This window comes from Macaca nemestrina, chromosome 17 (assembly GCF_043159975.1).
Source record: "Macaca nemestrina isolate mMacNem1 chromosome 17, mMacNem.hap1, whole genome shotgun sequence".
NCBI classification, from domain to species: Eukaryota; Metazoa; Chordata; class Mammalia; order Primates; family Cercopithecidae; genus Macaca; species Macaca nemestrina.
The window spans coordinates 62,021,101-62,040,139 of NC_092141.1; the positions used below are offsets into that span (position 1 = coordinate 62,021,101).

The following is a 19,039-nucleotide window of genomic DNA, read 5'->3' on the forward strand; positions in this document are numbered from 1 at the left end:
CTCAGCCTGGAGGCTAGGTACCCGAATGTGCTCCTTTCCCCGTGGCCATTTCTCAATAGCACCCTCCTCCCCAGTGGACTTCAGCTGTCCCGGTGCTGGACAGCTCTCACTGCTGCAAACTCTTAAGCTGGAAAGCCACTAAAAGTGGTTCAGCCCCTCAATTTTACAGTTGGGGAAACTGAAGCTTAGAAAATGGATGCAAACACAAGTCTCCAGAGTCCTCGTCTGGGGACCTCTCAACTACCCCCTTTAGTCTTGCGGATGGGAGGAAAATGACAAGCTGGTCTTTCCAATGCCCTCCCTGCCACATCCAAGATGCTTTCTGGCCACCCTTCAAGACTACTCAAGGTCTCCAAAGGACTCCGGGATCTCAGTCCAGGACACACACCTGCCACGGACTCTGCAGTGCACCCTCTCCGCAGCGCACCCCCCACCCCCAGTCCCTGAAGCCTGATTAACGTCCCTCACCTGGTCTCCGTGTCCTTGGCTGGCACTGGTGGCCCGAACCCCACCAGCGAGCGCTCCCCAGGCCCAGGGAAGAGCTCCGAAGGGGGAGCTCCGGCTGTCGAGGCGCTCCCCGCGCTGCGGGTCTTCCCTCCAGGACTCTCGGCGAAGACGGAAGAGGAGCCCGAGTCCTTGCGGAAGGACTGGCGCACTGGCGAGCCGCGGCTGGGCGGCCCCGAGTAGGGGCTGTGCGGCGGCGGGGGGCCTCCGGGGGGCCCTGCCACGTCGGCCAGCTTCTGCGGTGACGAGGGCGGCAGGCGGAAGCCGTAGCCGTCGCCGTACAGCGGGCCGCCGCCGCCGCCCGCAGCCTTGTACAGGGAGTCCTCCAGATCGGACTGCAGAGCGGCGGCCGAGTAGGTGCTTAGCGAGCGCACCGAGCCGCGCTTGTAGAGGCCGCCAGCTCCCGGGTAGGCGAACGGGTCGCCGGCGGCCGCGGCCAGGCTCAGACGGCCCTCGTGCAGTAACCCGTAGGGGTCTGCATAGAGACCCTCGCCCTTCACCAGCACCATGCCGCCCGCCTTGCCCGCCAGGTCCTCGTCCGGCTTCACGTCGCGCCGCTCCAGGATGGCGCTGGGGCTGGGGCTGACGCCCTGGGCGGGCGGGGCGCCTCCCAGCCTTTCGGCCGCGTGGTGCACCGGGCTGCCGGCATACGAGGGCGGCCGCCCCCCGGCGTACGAGAGACGCGAGCGCGACGGCGAGCCGGACTGCAGCCCGGATGGCAGCCCCGACGGCAGCCCGGGCGGCGGCGAGCCGGACGCCAGGTGCGGCGCTGGCGACAGATTGTTGAGGCGCCGCGTGGGCGACGACTCCCGCGACGCGTACACCATCTCTCTCTGCGCAGAAGACAGCCCGGAACCCCACGGGGCTGGTCACCAAAGACACCCCTGCCCCTTGCTTGAGCAGCCAGCATCTCCTCCCTGACGCTTAGGAAGTCCCTTCAGGTCTCAGCCCTCCCTCCATCCTGCTGCGTCTAGGGCCCCTTTCCCATCAGGGTTTCCAGCATGGCGGAAAAGGTGGCTGATGAAGAGGCACCAAGGGGTAACCTTCAGCTCAGCTACCGTGAGGGGTGGGAAGTAGAAGGGGAAGCGGTGGCTCCAGCTCCTGAGAGAGGCCTTAGAATATCTGGAGGCAAATTAGCAAAATCCCAAGTGGACAGGCCCGGAATGGAGAGGAAAGTAGCAGGTGGGAGAGGGGCTCTTCCCTAACCCTTCAGCCCCTATGCTCCCTTCTCCAAAACTGGCCCTGGTTCCCGATGACAACTTCCCAGACCCTGCTCCCCTGGACCCCGTGTGCCCAGCCTCCCCAATGCCCTGGGCATGCCCAGCCATACCCGGAGGTCCCCGTTGGTGAGGTGTGAGCCAGGGAAGGCAGCGTAGAGGGGCTCCTTCCTATAGATCTTGATTATACTGCGGTCCTGGATGTCCCTGGGAGAGGCGGGGGGGACGGGGTCACCACCCATCTCCCAGCCGTGCACAATGAGAAGGGGTGGCTTCTCCAGGCCAAGAGAAGAGGGGTGGCCAGAGGCACCGGGAGCCCCAACTCTTTCCTAAATCCTTCGCTCAGGCTGCCTGCCACAAGCACACACGCCCAGCAGCCTCCACCCCGGCCTCGTCCTGGTCTCAGGCGCCATTTTCAGGTTAGCTCAAAGCAAAGGGAACCAGCGGGGGTGGATGATTTAGAGAGGGGGTGGGGCTGAGATGGCCCAGGAAGGGGGTGGGGCGGTAGGGCTCTGGGAGGGGAGGGGAAAGGCTGAGATCGGGTCAGGAAGGAGCTGGGGAAGGGCCGGCGAGGTCCAGCACCCGGCAGAGGAGGAGTGTGGGAAAGCCCTCCCGCATCCCCCTGGGGCTACGCCCACCGGACGTCCTCCAGCTCGTAGAAGACGTTGCGAGCCTCGTCTTTGATGAGGATGGCGGTATTGGGCGACTTAAGCATGCCCATGGTGAGCTTCTGCGGGAACATATGCGCGATGAGTGCGTGCAGCGTGTCCAGGCTGCTGACCTCGTGCGTGATGTGCACGCGCCGAGTCTCCTCCCCGAACTGCAGGAACAGCACCCCTGCGAAGGAGACACCGCTCTCGCTGTCACTGCCGCCGTCTCCACGCCGCCCTCCAGGAGAACGCGGGGAGCTTTCGGGAGCTGCGCCAGCCCCGCAGCGGCAGGGTCTGAGGCCAGACGCCGCCCCCGAGTGCAGGTGCACCCAGGCACCTCTCATGCTGCCGGCGGGGGCGCCAGGCCGGGTCTCCAGCCTCTCAAGGCACTCACTGGACTCCAGGCAGCTGGAGGAATTTGGACAAGAAAATGGAAGTAGGGGTAGGAGCAGGTGGGACGGAAACTGAGAGGAAGTGAGCTGATGGAGAGAGAGGTTGGAGAGAGTTAGAGAAGGGAGATGGGAGAGAAGGGAGGGATGAAAGAAACGGACAGAAAAGGAAGCAGGAGGGAGAGAGGAGGCTTGGAGGAAAAGGGGTTGGGTGGGGATGCTGAGGGCAAGAGAGAAATGGAGAGAGCTGGGGTTGCTGAGGGAGAGAGAGCAGAGCTTGAGGCGAGCTGGCATGCTGCAGGGGAGGAGGGGGCTCCAGAGAGTGAAGAGCAGAGGGAGGAGCCTGTGCCGGGAGGGAGGGTGGACCGAGCGGGCAGTACCTGGGGAGCGCAGCTTGGTCTGGCTGGCCGAGCGGGAGAGAGGCAGGCTCTGTCGGAAGCGGTTCATCCTGCTGAAACCCAGGGGCAGCTCGGCCTCCGACATGGTCTCCAGCGACTCGGCCGAGGCGTAGGACAGCTTTGCTGCCTGGTCTGCCAGCCCGGGCTGGGCTCCCTGAGTGTGGCGTGAGCTGCGGGTCTGCAGGGGCCAGGCAGGGCGAGAGGAATCAAGGATGAGCACCCCCTGTCACTGCCCATATCCAGGCCTGGGAAGGTCCTGCCAGCCAGTGACACCCAAACAGATTACAGACTCCTGGCATGGCCACAAGAGAGTTCCCCAGTCTCTCCCGGCCTTGGCCTCCCTGGGACACCTGGCAGGTAAGGAGTGGGCAAAGGACACAGGCACCCTGGGAAGACAGACAAGAGGCCATGTGAGTGGGAGCCATGGGCACGGCTGCTATTTCAGGCTTCCGAAGAACAACAACAACACAAATTTGTTACCGAGGTGAGCAGCAGAATAGTTGAGCAAATTGGGGCATTAGTTCCAGACATTAATTAAGTGGCGGGTTTGTGAGCAGATAATTTATTCTTCATGGAGTTCAGAGGGTGGGGGTGGGGTGGGAAGCAGGGCCCAGGGAGAAAGCAAAGAGAGCTGGGACCCCAGGATCCCAGCTTTGAGGGGATGCAGACCCTGACAGAGCTGGACAGAGGGAATGTCCTTGATTTAGGGTGACTGAGAAAACTATCCCAAACTTCTCAAAGCCAGCTGGACCTGGATTTGAGACGACCTGCCCAGTGCCCACAATGCACATGTTAAGTCTGATGTGACACACATGCACACATGACACATGTGCCAGGCCTCAGCCCCTCCTTGCAAGGCACATGCTGCCACACAGCCAGCCAACCGCCCCCAGGACCCTCTGAGAGACAGCAGCCACTTCTCTGAAGCTGTAGCTGAGGCTGATATCTGGCTGGGGGTAGGGAAGGATGTCACAGGATAGCTTGATGGCTCTCTCCGTGGGGGAGGAGGAGTCAGGATTATTTCAACCACACTTTAAGAGCCTACTTTTGGCTGAAACCTGGGGATGTCACTCAGGACCACAGCCCCTGACATTCTGCCCTAGTCCCTGGGCAAGAAATCTGGTGGTTGTACAGAAACTGGTACAAGGAGTGAGATAATGAATCTGATCTACATCTTTCCATGTTATGTGCATTATATACACATATGTATTACATATACATATACTGTCAAGAAATAATGTTGCCCAATTACATTTTTTTGTAAAACAAATTGTCTATTTTTAACAACAAATCACTCAAAACCATTAACACTGGTTATCTCAGGGTTGACAGTTTCCTTTTTTGACTTTATAGATTTCTCTACAAAACTGTGTGAATAGATTCCTTTTATAATTAAAAAAAGACAACAATAAAATATCTCTAAAAAGGAATGATTTATTCTCCTCTTCAGCTCCCTCTCTTCCCAATTCCTGATTTACCGCTAATTAATCTCCATCTTCATATTAACTCAATTTAATATTCCAGTTGGATTAGCACTCTTAAAGGGAGAGCATCTTCTTCTGATGGGCAGTATGCCCAGCTGTCCCCAAGGTGGCCTTGAGGGTTTGGGGACCATAATAGATCAGATGTGAGGATCAGGAAGCTTCCCCTCTCAAGCACAATGCCTTGACCACTGGGCGGGCGCGGGTCTTGGCAGGAGGAAGGCAGCACAGAAACGGGCCGGGGGCAGCAGGGAGGGGCCACTTGTGCTTGTGACCCAGGGAGGGGCCACTTGTGCTTGTGACCGAGAGGCTATGGCTCAGCTCTAGGCTGACCACTAGTGCCAGCCCACACCCCTCTGTCTCACCTTCATCCCAGCTGAAGGGCGGGGAGCTCTGCAGCAGTGTGGGGAACCAGGTCTGGTCTGGTGGTCATGGGGTTGCCTGGCAACTAAAAGGTCAGTGGTTGCCAGGCTGGTGCGGATGAGGGGCTACAGAATTCAGGCAGCATGAAGCAGCCAGCAATGATGAAGAGTAGGGGGTGGCCATGGTGCCGGGGGGACACCAGTGAGGTGCCAGCAAGGAGGTGGAACAGGGGTCCAAATGAAGGGAGGCAGGGCAGGGATCCTGGGGGTTGCTGCCTGCCAAGAAGGCAGAAACCCTGCGAGAAGAGATGCTCCACCACTTCCTAGCCCCATGGGCACCTTTCCATTCTCACAGCCTGTACAGAAAACCCTCTCGAGAGGAGGGAAAACCTGCTGCCACTTCTCTCCATCCTTGGGCTGAGACAATAGGGCAGAGGAAAGTGAAACATCCAGAAGGACTTCCCCACCATAAGGAAGATGGCAGAAGAACAAAACAGTGAGTCAAGCAGAGCTCTCCAAAGATAGGACAGGGGTTGCCATGGGAGGTAGAGAGCGCCTATCACCAGTGTGTTTCAGGGAGTGCTCGTGGATCTGAGATTCCCAGAGGTTGTCCATAGACTAGGAAAGAGTCACTTGGGAGCTTTTTAAAATACCCTTTCCAGGACCCCATATTCACTGAACCAGAATCTCTGGGGATTGGAGCCTGAGGTTCGAGATTTTTGACAAGTTCCTAAGGCGATTCTGATTTCTAGGTTTGAGAATCAAGGCAGAGTCCATGATTCAGTAGCTAATGAGGTGAGCTACCATGTAGGGCTCACCAGGAGCCAGGCACTGCCAGGAACATGCATCCCCTCTTTTTTTCTCTTTCTTTTCTTTCCTTTCTTTCTTTTCTTTCTTTCTTTTCTTTCTTTCTTTTTTTTTTTTTTTTCCTGAGATACAGCCTTGCTCTGTCACCCAGGCTGGAGTGCAGTGGTGCGAACATAGCTCACTGCAGCCTCAATCTCCCATATTCAAGTGATCCTCCCACCTCAGCCTCTCTCCTCAGCCAACAACTTCTCACTACATTGCCCAGGCTGGTGTCGAACTCCTGGGCTCAAGCGTTCCACATGCCTCGGCCTCCAAAAGTGCTGGGATTACAGGCATGACCCAGCACATCCGGCCTCTTTTTCCTGTCTTTACAACAATTTTATGATGCAGACATTGTCATTCCACTCTACAGAGGAGAAACCATGGCTGACAGGATATGTAACTTGCCCGAGGTCACCAAGCTAGTTAGCAGCACACTGGATGGAATTCACCACTAAGCAGCCTGGCTCTGGGGTCCATGCACTTAACCACTACCCTCAACTGCCTCCTCCAAAGAGGCTATGCTTGACACTGTGACTTTGACTCCATGATTCTCTGATTCAAGGACTTCTTGCAGTGCTAGGAAGAATGCATGCAAGTAAGACACCTGGGGAGTCTGGGTGGGATGCCTCCCACCCCCTGTCATGATGCCTGCGACTTGGGAGGCCAGAGACTCCAGGAGGCAAGCAGGTGCCTGAGGCTGCTCCCCCAGGGGTCAGCAGGATACCCTGGGAAGGGCAGACAGCTCTCTCAGCTTGGAAAGGCCAGAGCTCAGGAGGAGGCAGGAAGGTACCTATCCCTGAGCTTAGCCCTCCACTTAGACAAAAGGCTTGAGGGTGTAGGACTAAGAGTCTCCTGCCTAGCACTGTCCAGCCCCCATGGTGGAGAGAAAGAAAAGGAAGAGGGACCCATCACAGTTACAGGGCCTCCCTGGGAGGTGAGATATGAATTCAAAGAAGAGGGCCCACAACAAGGGTCTAGGTCCCTAACTCAGAGCCAGCAGTCTCTCCAGGCTAGGGAAAATGTATGCCATTCCAAAATGCCCCTCAGGGGCTAGGGATGCCTGGGGACTGAGAATTTCTAGCCCAGACCCCCAGCAAGGGTGGCCCAAACTCCCACTCCATCCCCAAGCCCCTGACAGGCGAACCCAGACTCTCCCAAAGCAGCAGCCACAGCCTGCAGCCTCAAGGCCCACCGCCCATACCAGAAGGTGCCCGTGCAGACGCGCACCCCAGTGCAAAGCCTGTGCAAGGGAGAGGCAGGGGCAGGGGAGGGAGAGCACATGCAGTTGTCATGGGAGCAGAGGCATCACACACTGACCTTGAAACTCCAGTAGTTTGGCTGCTGATGGAAATAAGAGAAGAGATGGTTATGAGGGGGCCCAGGAGGGGAAAAGAGGGGCAGGGGCAGGTTAGAGACCCTTGGAACTCAGCACTCAGCCCTAGGACAAGGGCCCGCCACCCTCCCAGGAGCAGGAAGGAAGTCATGCTTGATACATCCATTCTCTACTGAGACCTGGAACACCATGGTATACCCAGGATGGCCCCAAGCAGGCGCTACAGCGACTCCTCCCAGAGTTACCGGTGGGAAAAGGCACACAGGATGGTGATAGAGCAAACCCATGAGGCAGTCACAAGAGAGGCAGTGACAAAGCTGAGCTGTGGGGTCAGAGAAATGGCAGGCCAGGGAACAGTGCTTGGAAGAGGTGGCATTTGAGATGGGTCTGGAAAAACCAGCAGCTGGAGACTGGGAGGAGAGGCCTGCTGGGCAGGGGGGTATGGCGTGGGCAAGTGCCATACCCCCCTGCCCAGGGGCAAACAAGTGGAGACGGAGTTGAGGGAAGTCGCTAGTCCACATTGGCTGGGGTGCAGCTGGGAAAGTAGCAGATTAGGCTGCAAAGGGTGGGGAGTGGGAGGCTGAGGCCAGATGATGAGTGGCCATAACTGCTGAGAGAAAGTATTTAGACTTCTGGGTGGACAAGCAGAAAGTGTCTGAATGGAGCAGAGTGGAATCAGAACTAGACCCTGGGGCAGGAGTGGATCGGGTGGATCAGGGTGAATGGGGCAGGGGTCGGAGGAGGGGGGCTAGGGGCCAAGGCCAAGAGAGAGAGGCCTATACAGCATAATGGATCTAGTTTACAGAGCAGAGCAGCCAGATGCCAGGAACCTCACTCACTGGGCAATCAATGGCTGGGGAGCTGGGGGCAGTGAAGGGAGTTGGGGAGACTGGGGACGGTGGCTGGCTGGGATTGAGGAGTGCTCCTCGCATCCCTCTTAGCATCCCTAGAATGGGAAGCTGGAGAGTACCCCTCATTTGCAGTAACCGAGGGTTGCCCTACCTTCCCTAGAGACCAGAAGGCCCTTCCAGATGGCTTAGTACAAGGAAGGAGCAGCCCTGGGGCTGGGTTGGTTCTTGGCAAAGCCAAGGCACCCTGCTGACCGGTGCCAGCCTCAGCAGGGAGATGGAGGCAGCAGATGGCCTGGCCCGGGGGTGCCTGGCACGAGCAGACAACATCCCCAGGCCTTAGAGCCACTGGCAGAGGAGAGGGACATCCAGGGCGCCCCTGGGGGAAGAAACACCATGCCAGGGTGTCCTGGGCCACCTGAATGCTTTCCTGGCAGGGAGGAGTTGGAAGGGGCTGAGTCGAGGGACACTCTGGCTGGAGGCTTTACCTAAGGCAGACTTTTGGGGTAGGGGTGACACTGGGCTGGGGCTGGGACCAAGAGGGTTATTTGCCAGGACCCCCTCCTAAGCCATCATCCCCATCCTTCCCCCAACATTCGCTCTGGAAAACAAACAAACAACAACAAACAAACAAACAGTCACATACCAGGCAGCAGAAGGGGACAACAAAGTCTGTAGTCTGTGTCCCAGCCAATGCCTGGAATCATCTCTGGACTGAGGCCACCCCCAGTGGTGCTAGGGGATGCCCACAGGTACTGAGGGTAGGGGAGACCAGGGGCCAAGTAACAGGCTCCAGCAGCAGCTGACTGTGGCCTGGGGAAGGGGAGGGGTAGCAAAGGGAGTGGACACGTGGGGGCAGGCAGAGGGCACCGGAAGGTTTTGAGGACAGTCACATCTGTAGACCCAGCGGTGATGGCCTGCTCTGCAGAGAAGGCCTCGAGTCCTTCACCCACCACTACTATGACACCAGGCACGGGTGGCACACACATGGGCCACCCATAGCTCCCCGAAACATGCAGGCTCACTCACAGCTGAGCCCAGACTCTCAGACACATCTTCTGATAAGGACATCTCCACAGACACCCAGAGCGACACACACACACACCCCCCTACTGAGAGAGGGGCTCCCCAGTCAGAAACAGCCCTGGAAACAAACAGAAACTCAGAGACAGAGACATTCACACATAGACCGCCCCCACTCATACACAAACGTGTTCCCCTCCCTCCAGGCCCCTGCCTCGCTTACACACTCTCACAAGCACCACAGCCAGTCACAGAGGACAAGAGGTGCTGATAGCATTCACACTCACCCTCAAAACACTGCAGCCACAGAAACAGAGACACGGTGCCCACCCACAGTGAGACACGAACCCCGGCTATCGAAACACACACAAAGCAATGCACACACCACGCACACACACACACACACACACGGCCTCAGAGCCACCCATGTACAAAGAGAAAGCCCCTGATCAGGGTGCCACTGTCCCATGCCTATCATGTTCCAGATATCATGAGTCAGGGAGGTGACCTCTGATGCAAAAGAGATAGATGTCCTGTCTCCCACCCTGCCACCAGTGTCAACACATCAGACTCCGGGTACCTTGTTCGGATGACTGGGGCCCACCTCGTTGTCCTGGGAGAGAGATAAGGACAGGGCCTAGCCACAGCCACACTGGCTATGGCCTCCACGTGGGCCTGCCCCAGGGTCCCAAGGCTGTGCACATCCATGGGGCAGTCACCTGGAAGGGACATATCACTAGCAGCAGCCAAGGGAGAGGACTGAGTGGCATCAGTGCCATAGGAAAGACCAGTCAAGCCCCTCAAAGGATATAGATGGAAGAGGGGCTGCGGTTGTGCTGTTCACTTGGATGCATGAGAGATGTTGAGATCAAAATATGGAGCTTCAGGCTCTGATCTGTAGAGTACGTGAGTGAATCCTGCCCCTCCATCATCTGTCCTCCCTCTGGAAAGTGGGAAGAATGATCCTCTTTCATGTTGGCCCCACCAGGAACGAACCAGGGGTGGCCCCACCCCACAGTCTCCTGGCAACTCAGTGTCTCTGGTGAGATAAACTGAGGTGGGGGAGGCCTCCGGGGATATCGCCCATCCCCTTCTCTATCTCTTTCCAGGATTTTAACCCATGACTTTTAACCCATGACAGACTAGGGTGACTGAGAGCAAACGGCTCCTGCCCTGTTCTCTAAGGTGGGACATTCCTAGTCACTCTCCTTCCAACTTCCAGCACCCTTTACCTCCTCACCCCTTTCCAGGGTATCTGTTCCTCCTGCTGTGCCCAGTAGTACCTGGTGGATAGCAGGCACTCAACAAGTATGTAACGATGAATGAATGTCAATAAAATAGGACCGAGCCATGAGTGGAGGGTGGGATCTCTGAATGCTCAGGTCTGGCACCACTCCCTCCATCTCCTGGCACCCAGCACTGCTCAGCCTTCTGGGCCTTTTCCCTGGGAATTTCCCAACACCAGAAACCCCCCAGTTAGGAGGGCAGAGGGCAAGGAGGGTCAGGAGAGGTCTGGCTGTCCACTCCAAGCCAAATCTTCCAATGCCAAAGCTGCCCCCCTCTGCCATAGTCAGGGAGGGGGTCTCACTTTCCCAAAAGACAGTGAAAGGGGGAAATAAATAAAGGAGTGAGTAGGAGAGACCCCAGCAGGGGCAACCACTTGTGGGGAGGAATCTTAAAAGGAGCTGGGGCAAAATGAGAGGTGTTCTAAGAGGGTAAGATGGAAGCATAGGACCCTAGGGACCAGGCTTTGAGAAACAGGGGAGGGGAGCGTCTCTCAAGGCCCCAGGAAGTCAGGCCAGGGAGTCCTCAAACTCCTGGTGAGAAGAGGAAACAGCTTCTTCCCTCTGGAAGCTAAGGAGTTAACTCCCTTCCTCTCTCCTCCATCCTAGCCACTGGTAGCCGGGTTCCTACTTCCCCTGCTGCCGGTCTTTCCCTCCTCAGCCCTCATGCCCTGGGAGTGGAGGGGCTAGGGCCCCTGGGGAGGCTTGGCCCAGCCAGCTGAGGTCTCTTTCCTCCCTTGGGCAGGCATCCCCAGCAGGCTCAGTGAGCGCATGACCCCTTCTTGACCTCAAGCCCCGACCACGCATCTTCCAAGGAGGGAGAGCAACCCACGGGTCCGCACCGGCTCCTTAATCCCCTGGCTCTGCTGCACCGGTGCACACACCCACCTCTCAACTCCCATGAACACGAGTCTGTGTAAACACTCGTCCCCCCGGGCTGGGGCTAAGCCACTCGCCCCCCCTCGGGCGCCTGCCCCCACCGCGATGTATATGCACGACCCTCTCCTCCAGATGTGCGGATGACACCCTCATCTCCTTCCCAATGCAGTGTGTGTGGGGGTGGGTGCGGGGGGTGCTGTGGGACTCTGGGGGCGAGGGCGCACCCCGGGAAGGTCATGACTTTCCGAGGTTGGGGGAGGGGGCGCCAGCCTGATTTTGGAGTGGGGGCCGGCCCACGCTGAAGGCACCTAATGCAGTGGGGGAGGGGAGGAGGCGTTTCTCAGGGATCAGGAACCTGCAATGGCCTGGGCGTCCCCCACCCCTGGATGGCTCTCGGTGCCGCTGAGCGGGCCCCCATCTTCGTGTCCCCGCCCCTCGCCCAACCCGAGGCGGCGATCCCGGCCCCCACAGCCGCTCCCCCTTACCTGCGGCCACAGGTGTACGCGCGGGGTCCCCAGCCCCAGGTCCTGCGTCCGGCGGGGGAGGGAGGGCCCCTACTCCCACCCGCCCGGGCTCTTCTCTCCCCTGGCCGCCTCCGCAGCCGCGGCCGCCGCCGCCGGTGCCCTTTGCTGCAATGCGAGAGCCGCCGCGGCCGCCGCCGTGCCGGCCCGGGCCCCGGTCGCCCCGGTAACCGCGACTCCACCTGGCGCTGCGCGGCGCGCCGCCGTGCACATCCCCTCTCGCGGCCCCCTCCCCCGGCGCGGCCCCGCCGGCGCAGCCCCGCAGAGGAGCGGCGGAGGCTGGTGGCTGCGTCGCCGCGGTCACCCGATACGCCGGCCCGGCGCCCGGGACTCGGGTTGCAGCAGGAGGGAGGGAGGTTAGACAGCCTGGTGGAAGCCGGGGGAGGGGCTGTGGCTTGGAGTCCAACCTCTGGTCCCCTCCCAGGATCCTCTTCACTGCCCCCATCCCTAAAGGTCCCGCCTGGTGGAGGGTCAGGGAGAGGACAGTGTTCTGCCTCCTGCTCAACCTTCAGAGCTCACAGCTTCTCCCCAGCGGGGTCTTCGCTGTGCACCTTTGGCCTTTAACTCTCCCGTGACTTAATCCCTAGCCAAGTCTGGGAGACCTAGTATGCCTAAGTTTCCTAGATGGCCTCTGATTCTGCCCTGCTGTGTGGTTGTGGCCTTTCCAAAGTCTTTGGTCCTGCACTTGACAAAAGGGAACCTCAGACTCAGCCTTAGGGGCAGGGAGTGTGATAAGCACCAAGTGATGACAAGATCCTATGCACAGACACTTTCCTGGTTAATTACAGAGCCCCAGGAGAAGGTCTGCTCAAGCGCTCCCCTTTCCCCCATCAGAGCAGATCCCAGATGTGGACAGGCCAAAATCCCCAGCCCCCTAGCCCCCTGACTTGGGACAACTGAGCTCACCCAGTCCAGCCTCACTCCTGTCCATCATCCAACCCCTATCACAGCCCCAAGACGCTCCATCTGGGGAGGACCTCTGGGCAGCCAAGGCACCCCAACCCTGCCTGTGCATATCACATCCTCCTCTGTCCTATCACCATCCCTGTCCTAGCCCCACTTTGGTCTCCACCATGCACTTGGCCATTCAGGACAAGTCTGTCCCACTTGCCATCCAGCCTTGGGGGCAGACACATTCCTATTCCCCAAAGTTCAGCCAAGATGGGGCTTGGGAACTGGGAAAGAAATTGGGCTGAATGCCCTGTGAGTGATGCCAAGCATGCCAATCTGTTACTAGACTTGAGTTACACTCGGCTAAAACATCCTCCCTCTGAAGGCCTGTCATTTCCTTGGTGGTCACAATTTTCTTTCTCTTCATTCTCCTTGAAAAAGCCAAGCGTTTTTGTCCTCTGGGGGAAGCAGGGTGTGTAAGGACCTAAGCACTCTGCTTCCACTGGATTCCCTGCCACTATCCCTCCTCTGCCTCCTACAGCTGAACATCCTCAAGTCAAGTCCTCCCCTGGGCTGTCCCCTCCCCATTGCAACTCTGATGCTTATTTTGGGCCTCAGATGCCTATTTTTCTCCCATAGCAATGTCCAGGCCTAGCCGGGAGCCCAGGCCCCTAGTATCCTGCCTACATGTGCCCCTGTCTAAGCTAAGATCTATCTTCCCATAACGGACATCAAAGCTTGATGAGGAAGAGGGGAATAAGTTCAGAACAGATGACCTGATACCCAAGTCTTCTTAAAAATTAGAGACTAAGCCATGAACTTAGCAAGAAGGGTGAGAGAGAGACTTCATGCAGAACTTCCTGATGGTGGGACATCTGGGGAAGGCTGGATCTGCTCAGAAACGAAGGGGAGGGTGTGGAGAGGGGAATAAGATGGTCCTCAGTGGGAGGAGGGCATAAAACCCACAGGGCAAGGTCAGGGGATTTCTGTTTAAAGGAGAAAGGGATACAAAAACTTTTTTAAAAATCCTGAGTATATTCCCTCAAAAAATTCCTTCTCCAAAGTCAACCAGGCTTGGGGAGGTAGTGACAGGGAATTAGACATCGGGCAGATGTGAGTATGGGGCATAGAAGTCTCCTGAAAGTAGGGGCTCCTACACCAAAGACAAAAGGTTGCTAAATAAAAATCCTGAACACCCCCCCTCCAAAAAAAAGTCCTCCCCAAAGCCAAACTCCACCATGGGCTTGGGGGGTGGGGTGGAGGTGGGTGACTCACCTGGGCCGGCTGGCCAGCCCCGGAGGGGGCGGAGTCGCCATGGAGGTGGGAGCAGAGGGAGCTGAGGAGGCACACGGGGTCCACGGTCCAGCCGCCAACCTGTGTGTGCGAAGCGCGGGACACCCCATTAGGGGAAGCGGGCAGGAGCCGCTGGGGTACTGTGACTGGGAGGGAAGGGCATTCCTAGGGTAAGCCTTGGCACAGAGCTCATACTACAGAGGGGTCTAGCGACACTGGCAAGTCCTTTCCTTAGGTTGGGTATCTCTCTAACTAGAGCCCTGCTCTGTTTCTGGATGTCTGCCTTTTCTGTTAGACCCGGGGCTTCCCTGAGCCCAGGGCAGGGCCTTCCCTATCAGACATTCCTGAAATCCTCATCTCCACTTTATTTTTTTTGAGACAGGTTCTCACTCTGTCTCCCAGGCTGGAGTGCAGTGGCACGATCCCGGCTCACTGCAGGCTTAACCTCCTGGGCTCAAGTGATCCTCCCACCTCAGCCTCCTGAGTAGCAAGGACTACAGGGATGAACCACCATGCCCAGCTAATTAAAAAAAAAATTATTTTTAAGAGACAGCCATGTTGCTTAGGCTGGTCTCAAACTCCTGGGCTTAAGCAATCAACCTGCTTCAGCCTCCCAAAGTGCTAGAATTACAGGCATGAGCCACTGTGCCTGGCCTCGTGTCCAATTCTTGGATGCCCCTCTGCACACTGGCAAGGAAGCTGCTCCTTACCATCCCCCCTTCCCCAGCTCTCGTCCCCTCCTCACTGAAGGTGTCACACCTACCTCACAGAAATAGGAACCGCTGGGCAGGAGAAGCCTTCCCCCAGTTGTTTCTATCCCACAGCATATCTTTCTTTTCTGTATCTTAGTGGAAGTGACTCCACCTGCTTCATTCCCCAAGACCACCCCACACCTAAGACCATCCTTCCAGATTCCTCTAGGACCTGTTTCCCATGGCCTTCTTTCCCCTTGGCATCCTCAGATTCATTCCTCCCTCATTCTCTCATTCATTCCACAAACACTGCCTGAGCTGGCACCATGCTTAGGCACCGAGCATTCCATTGCAAGTGAATGGGCCATAGATCCTACCCACTTACACTCTAAGTGGGGAAACGAATGAGTGAAAGAAGAAAGGAATGAATTTGAGGGTGGCTGGGCTTTGATTCATTTCCTAAGTATTTACTGAGTTCCACACTCTGTGCTGGTGAACATGCTAGAACATAGGAGGCCCTTAGACATACGTTCTCTCCCAGGCCTGCTGCCCCTGGAAGTTCCACCCAGCTGTTTTCATCCTTTTCCTGGCCCAATCTCCCCAAAGTAAGTCTGTAGCTGGGGCTCCTGATCCTTTACCAACCCCAGTCTTCCTAACCCCTGAAATTGACCATTATTTTACCACACCACAAGACACAAGCTCTCAATACCCTCTGCGCCCACAGATCCCTGTCAGTCGCAATGTCTGTTTCTCTCTCCCCATCCTTTTGGACGTCTGAAGGGCTGGTCACCCTCCTGCTGGCCCCTTGTCCAGGAGCCTTTTTTCCCCTGGGACTTCCTCATGGATGTAGAACATTCCTGGTCCCCTTTCCCCAAACATCATGGGCTTTCTCTCTTCTTAGACCCCATTCCTCCCTGATGGCCACTCAGCCTCCCAGGTCCACTTCGTATCTGCTGTGACCGTGCTCAACTCTCTCCTCCTGAAGCTGCGGCCTCTCTGGAGTCCTGAGTGGTGCATTTGGTGCCTTAAGAGCATCCCCAAGAATGCCCTACCCACTACTCAAACCTGTCTCCATATATTCCTCTCCCCCACCCCCAAACATTTCCCTCCAACCCTCCTATTTCTCTCCAAGGCACCAACATCTCCCTGTCGCCCAGGTGTTTCTGTCATTGCCTTCTAGGCCCAGGCAGCTTAGCCTTAGACCTACACTTGGTCTTCTTCCAACCCCCATCTGTCCATCCTCTCCCCTTCATCATCCCTGATACACTCTTCCTCTTCTGCTTCCCCTCCTCCAGCCCCGCTTCTCCCCTCCTATTCACCATCCAAAAGCAACCACAGCCATCCTAGCCACCACCATCTGCCCCACTTTTTCAGCCCCCACACATCCCACTACTTCCCACCTGAGCCTTCTTGCCAGCCAGTTGGACCTCTGGGCCAGTTCCCAAATCAACTCAGGCCTATGCCCATGCCACACCCCCCACCACTCCTAAAACAACATTCTTTTCCTCTAGGCCTATGCAAATGCTTTTCATCTTTCTAAGCCCAGTTTAGATACCTCCTCCTGCAGGAAGCTTTCCCTGATCAGGCCTGCCTATGATCTTCCCTCCTCTAAACCGCCTCCCAACTGACTGTTCCCCTCCCCAGCTAGATGACAAATGCCCCTGCCCTTCTCCTCAAGCCAGTGCACACAGCAGGAACCCAATGAGAGGGGCTCCCTGAGGGTGAGGGCCACATCTGCATCTTCAACTCTCTCTAATCCTGATCTGCATCCTGCTCCCAGAAGGACTTTGGAGCTGGGAAAAGGCAAAAGCCAGACAGAACTGGAAGTGGCACTAGGGGGCAGATAAGGTACCAGAAATGTGCCAATGTGTCTTGTTCCCTGCAGTGAGGATGGGAGTGGAGACACTCCTCCCTATCCTCAATTACATCCAGTAGAACCCGGAAAAGGGAGACAGGGACTGACGCAACCCCAGGTTTGACTGAAAGGCTGCTGATGGGATGTGCATCCCTCCCCTCAGTCCCTTTACCCAGGGGGACAATGGCTGAGTCTCAGAAGCCAATATGCATCAACCATGCAGGTGCCTCACCAATGCAGAACTGTACACAGGCTGCTAGACCCAGAAAGCATGTTCTTACAGACAAGAAGCTCATACTTGGGTGGAGAGATGCACTCAGGACCCCGAGGTTCTGGGGGAGGTTTAAAAAGGAACCATCCCACCCGCTATAGAAGGAGACAGGTCCTGGTCCAGAGAGAGGTGCTGTGTCTCCTCTCTAAGCCCTACTGATGGCAGGAGAGATACCCAGGCACAGAGAGAGGAGGCCTCCAGCTCCAAGTCACCCAGCAAGCCATGGGGTGGAACAGGGAGGAAAGAGGTCAAAGGCTCCAGTTCTGGGCTCCATTCCTGCAGGCTGCAGGGACTGGGGACACATCGGACGCAGCTCACTGAGGCTCTCAAGGCCCGATCCTCTCTTAGAGTCCATATCACAGAGCTGCCGACGACCCTGGCCAGCATTTCATCTGCACCACAGGATGGACTCTCTCGGGCACAGAACAAGTCCCCAAGGCTATCCTCCTCTCCTTTCCTCCCAGAAGAGTTCTGCCCAAACAGCCTGAGTTAAAGAGGCTGGGCTCTCTCTGCCCCATCACATGCTCTCAATTTCCGGACTGCAGGCAGAGGTCTGGAGGCCAAGCCCCCACCCCTTTCCTTCCCAGGCTCCAGAAAAGGCCAACCGGAGCAACTGCCCCGAGGGACAGCTCCCCAACTCCTCCCCTTCTCTCTCTGCTCCAGATGCCTCCCAGAGTTGGAATGAGCCTGGGGGCATGGAGCACGGGGTCAGACCCCCTCCCCTGCCCGCTGGCCGCGGCCGCAGCCGCAGCCGGGAGCCCACTCACCTGCTCTCGCATCCTGTCCTGCTGGCCTCGCAGGGCCAGGGCGTGCTGCGGGTATTTGCTCTTCAGGTGGTCCATGAAAGCATCACGCTTGCGGTCGGCGTCCGCCTTCTGGAGCCCGCTGAGCGCCTCCAGACTCTGGGCCGCGATCACCGTGTGCCGCCGCTCGGACGTGTGCACCAGCCCCACGTTGGAGAAGCGCCGGCCCCCGCTGCCCCCGCCGCCCCCGCCCCCCAGGGTCCGGTACTCCCGCGGGTACTCCGCATCGTCCGCAGACAGCATGGGGGGGCTGCTCCGCTCCGGATCTGCGAGAGGTGAGAGGGGCATGGCGGGGTCACAGCGCGCCCGGCCTGGGGCTGCCCATCTCCCACCGGAGGTCCCTGCGGGGAAGGGCGGGGCCTGGGACTAAGGAGAGTGGAGAGGCGTCTGGCGCGAGGCAGAGGCTGCCCGGCACCCCACTAGGGACTGAAGGGGGAGGTGGGTGAATGGCGTGGAAAGTGAGCCCACGGCCCCCAGGGAGGGGTGAGGAACAAGGGCTGGATACTTCCTGTTCCTCCGTGGGTTTGGAGCGATAATGACCGCGGGGAGAGTACCGCCCTTTGAGGCCAAGGGGAGGGGGCTTGGATGAAAGGGGTAGAAGGTATCCTGAGACCCTCTCCAGCCACACAACCCCCTCTCCTCCTAAAGCTGGTGTCAGCAGGTGAAGGAAGAAGGGTTGCTTTTTAGATGCTCCCTAAAAGACGTGAAAAGGAGCTCGTAGTCTTCCTTCGAGGTTGGGTAGGGGGAGCCCTGCCTCCTCCCTCAGACTAGCATATGTCCAGGACATACTTATTCTCAAGGCTGGGGGCCGGCTGGAAAAAGGGCCAGGGCGGGAGGGAACACATGGGGAGAATGAAGGCAAAAATCGCTCTGAGGTTTCCCATGGAGATGGAAGCCCAGGGTCTGGGGCAGTGGGACCCCTTTTCCCTTCCCTCCCCAGAGACAGACAGATAGACAGACAGGAGAGGCTGGGCACAGAGAGGACAGTGAGAGATGGATTTGGAACAAACTTAAAGGAGAAAGGAAGCAGACAGAACAGCTGAAGTCCTTCCCAGGGACTTTCCCCCCACCTCTCCCCTCCCTTCTTCAGTCTCTCCTCCTGACACAGACACAAGCTTAAGACCCATAAGAGACGTACAGCGGACAAAGGACAGCACAGAAGCGAAAGAAAGAGAAGGCCGGGGGTTGAGGTCCCACGCGGAACTCTGAATCCCCTTCCCAAATGCCCACCAGCCCTGAGGTCACCCTGCTGGCCCGCACTCTCCAGCCTCAACGACCAGTGGCCAGGGGTTCCAGAGGTCACCCATGCCCTTGGGGGTGGAAGAAGTTGCTGGGGGCCTACCTCAGCCATATTCCTGGGCATAAAGCATAGATTTGTGCCCCTCAGAAGTCAGTCCACAGGGAGACAAGCACAGCCTCTCCCACACACCAGCCCCACAATCCACCAGCCCCAAAGCAGCACTCCAAGTGTGGCCTTGGACTGGGGTATGAGGCGCT

At 57.7% G+C, this 19,039-nt stretch overlaps 1 protein-coding gene across 9 annotated transcripts in view; it reads right to left on the reverse strand.

Annotated features, from left to right (window-relative positions):
* Window positions 1–19,039, reverse strand: part of LOC105472279 (SRC kinase signaling inhibitor 1) — a 76,388-nt gene that overhangs the window by 30,993 nt on the left and 26,356 nt on the right. For 3 of the 9 annotated variants that reach the window (XM_071083038.1, XM_011725377.3, XM_011725375.3), the window contains exons 3-9: window positions 17,507–17,808; window positions 13,904–14,002; window positions 7,168–7,191; window positions 3,141–3,336; window positions 2,360–2,558; window positions 1,835–1,928; window positions 469–1,337 (exon numbers count right to left, since the gene is read on the reverse strand). In XM_071083038.1, the coding sequence (XP_070939139.1) occupies window positions 469–1,337; window positions 1,835–1,928; window positions 2,360–2,558; window positions 3,141–3,336; window positions 7,168–7,191; window positions 13,904–14,002; window positions 17,507–17,785 (1,760 nt within the window). In that variant the 5' untranslated portion in view covers window positions 17,786–17,808. Of the gene's footprint in view, window positions 1–468; window positions 1,338–1,834; window positions 1,929–2,359; window positions 2,559–3,140; window positions 3,337–7,167; window positions 7,192–8,677; window positions 9,614–9,634; window positions 11,612–11,701; window positions 11,813–13,903; window positions 14,003–17,506; window positions 17,809–19,039 lie in introns of those variants that run through there. The other 6 variants (XM_011725382.3, XM_011725383.3, XM_071083039.1 and 3 more) reach the window with 6 other exon arrangements.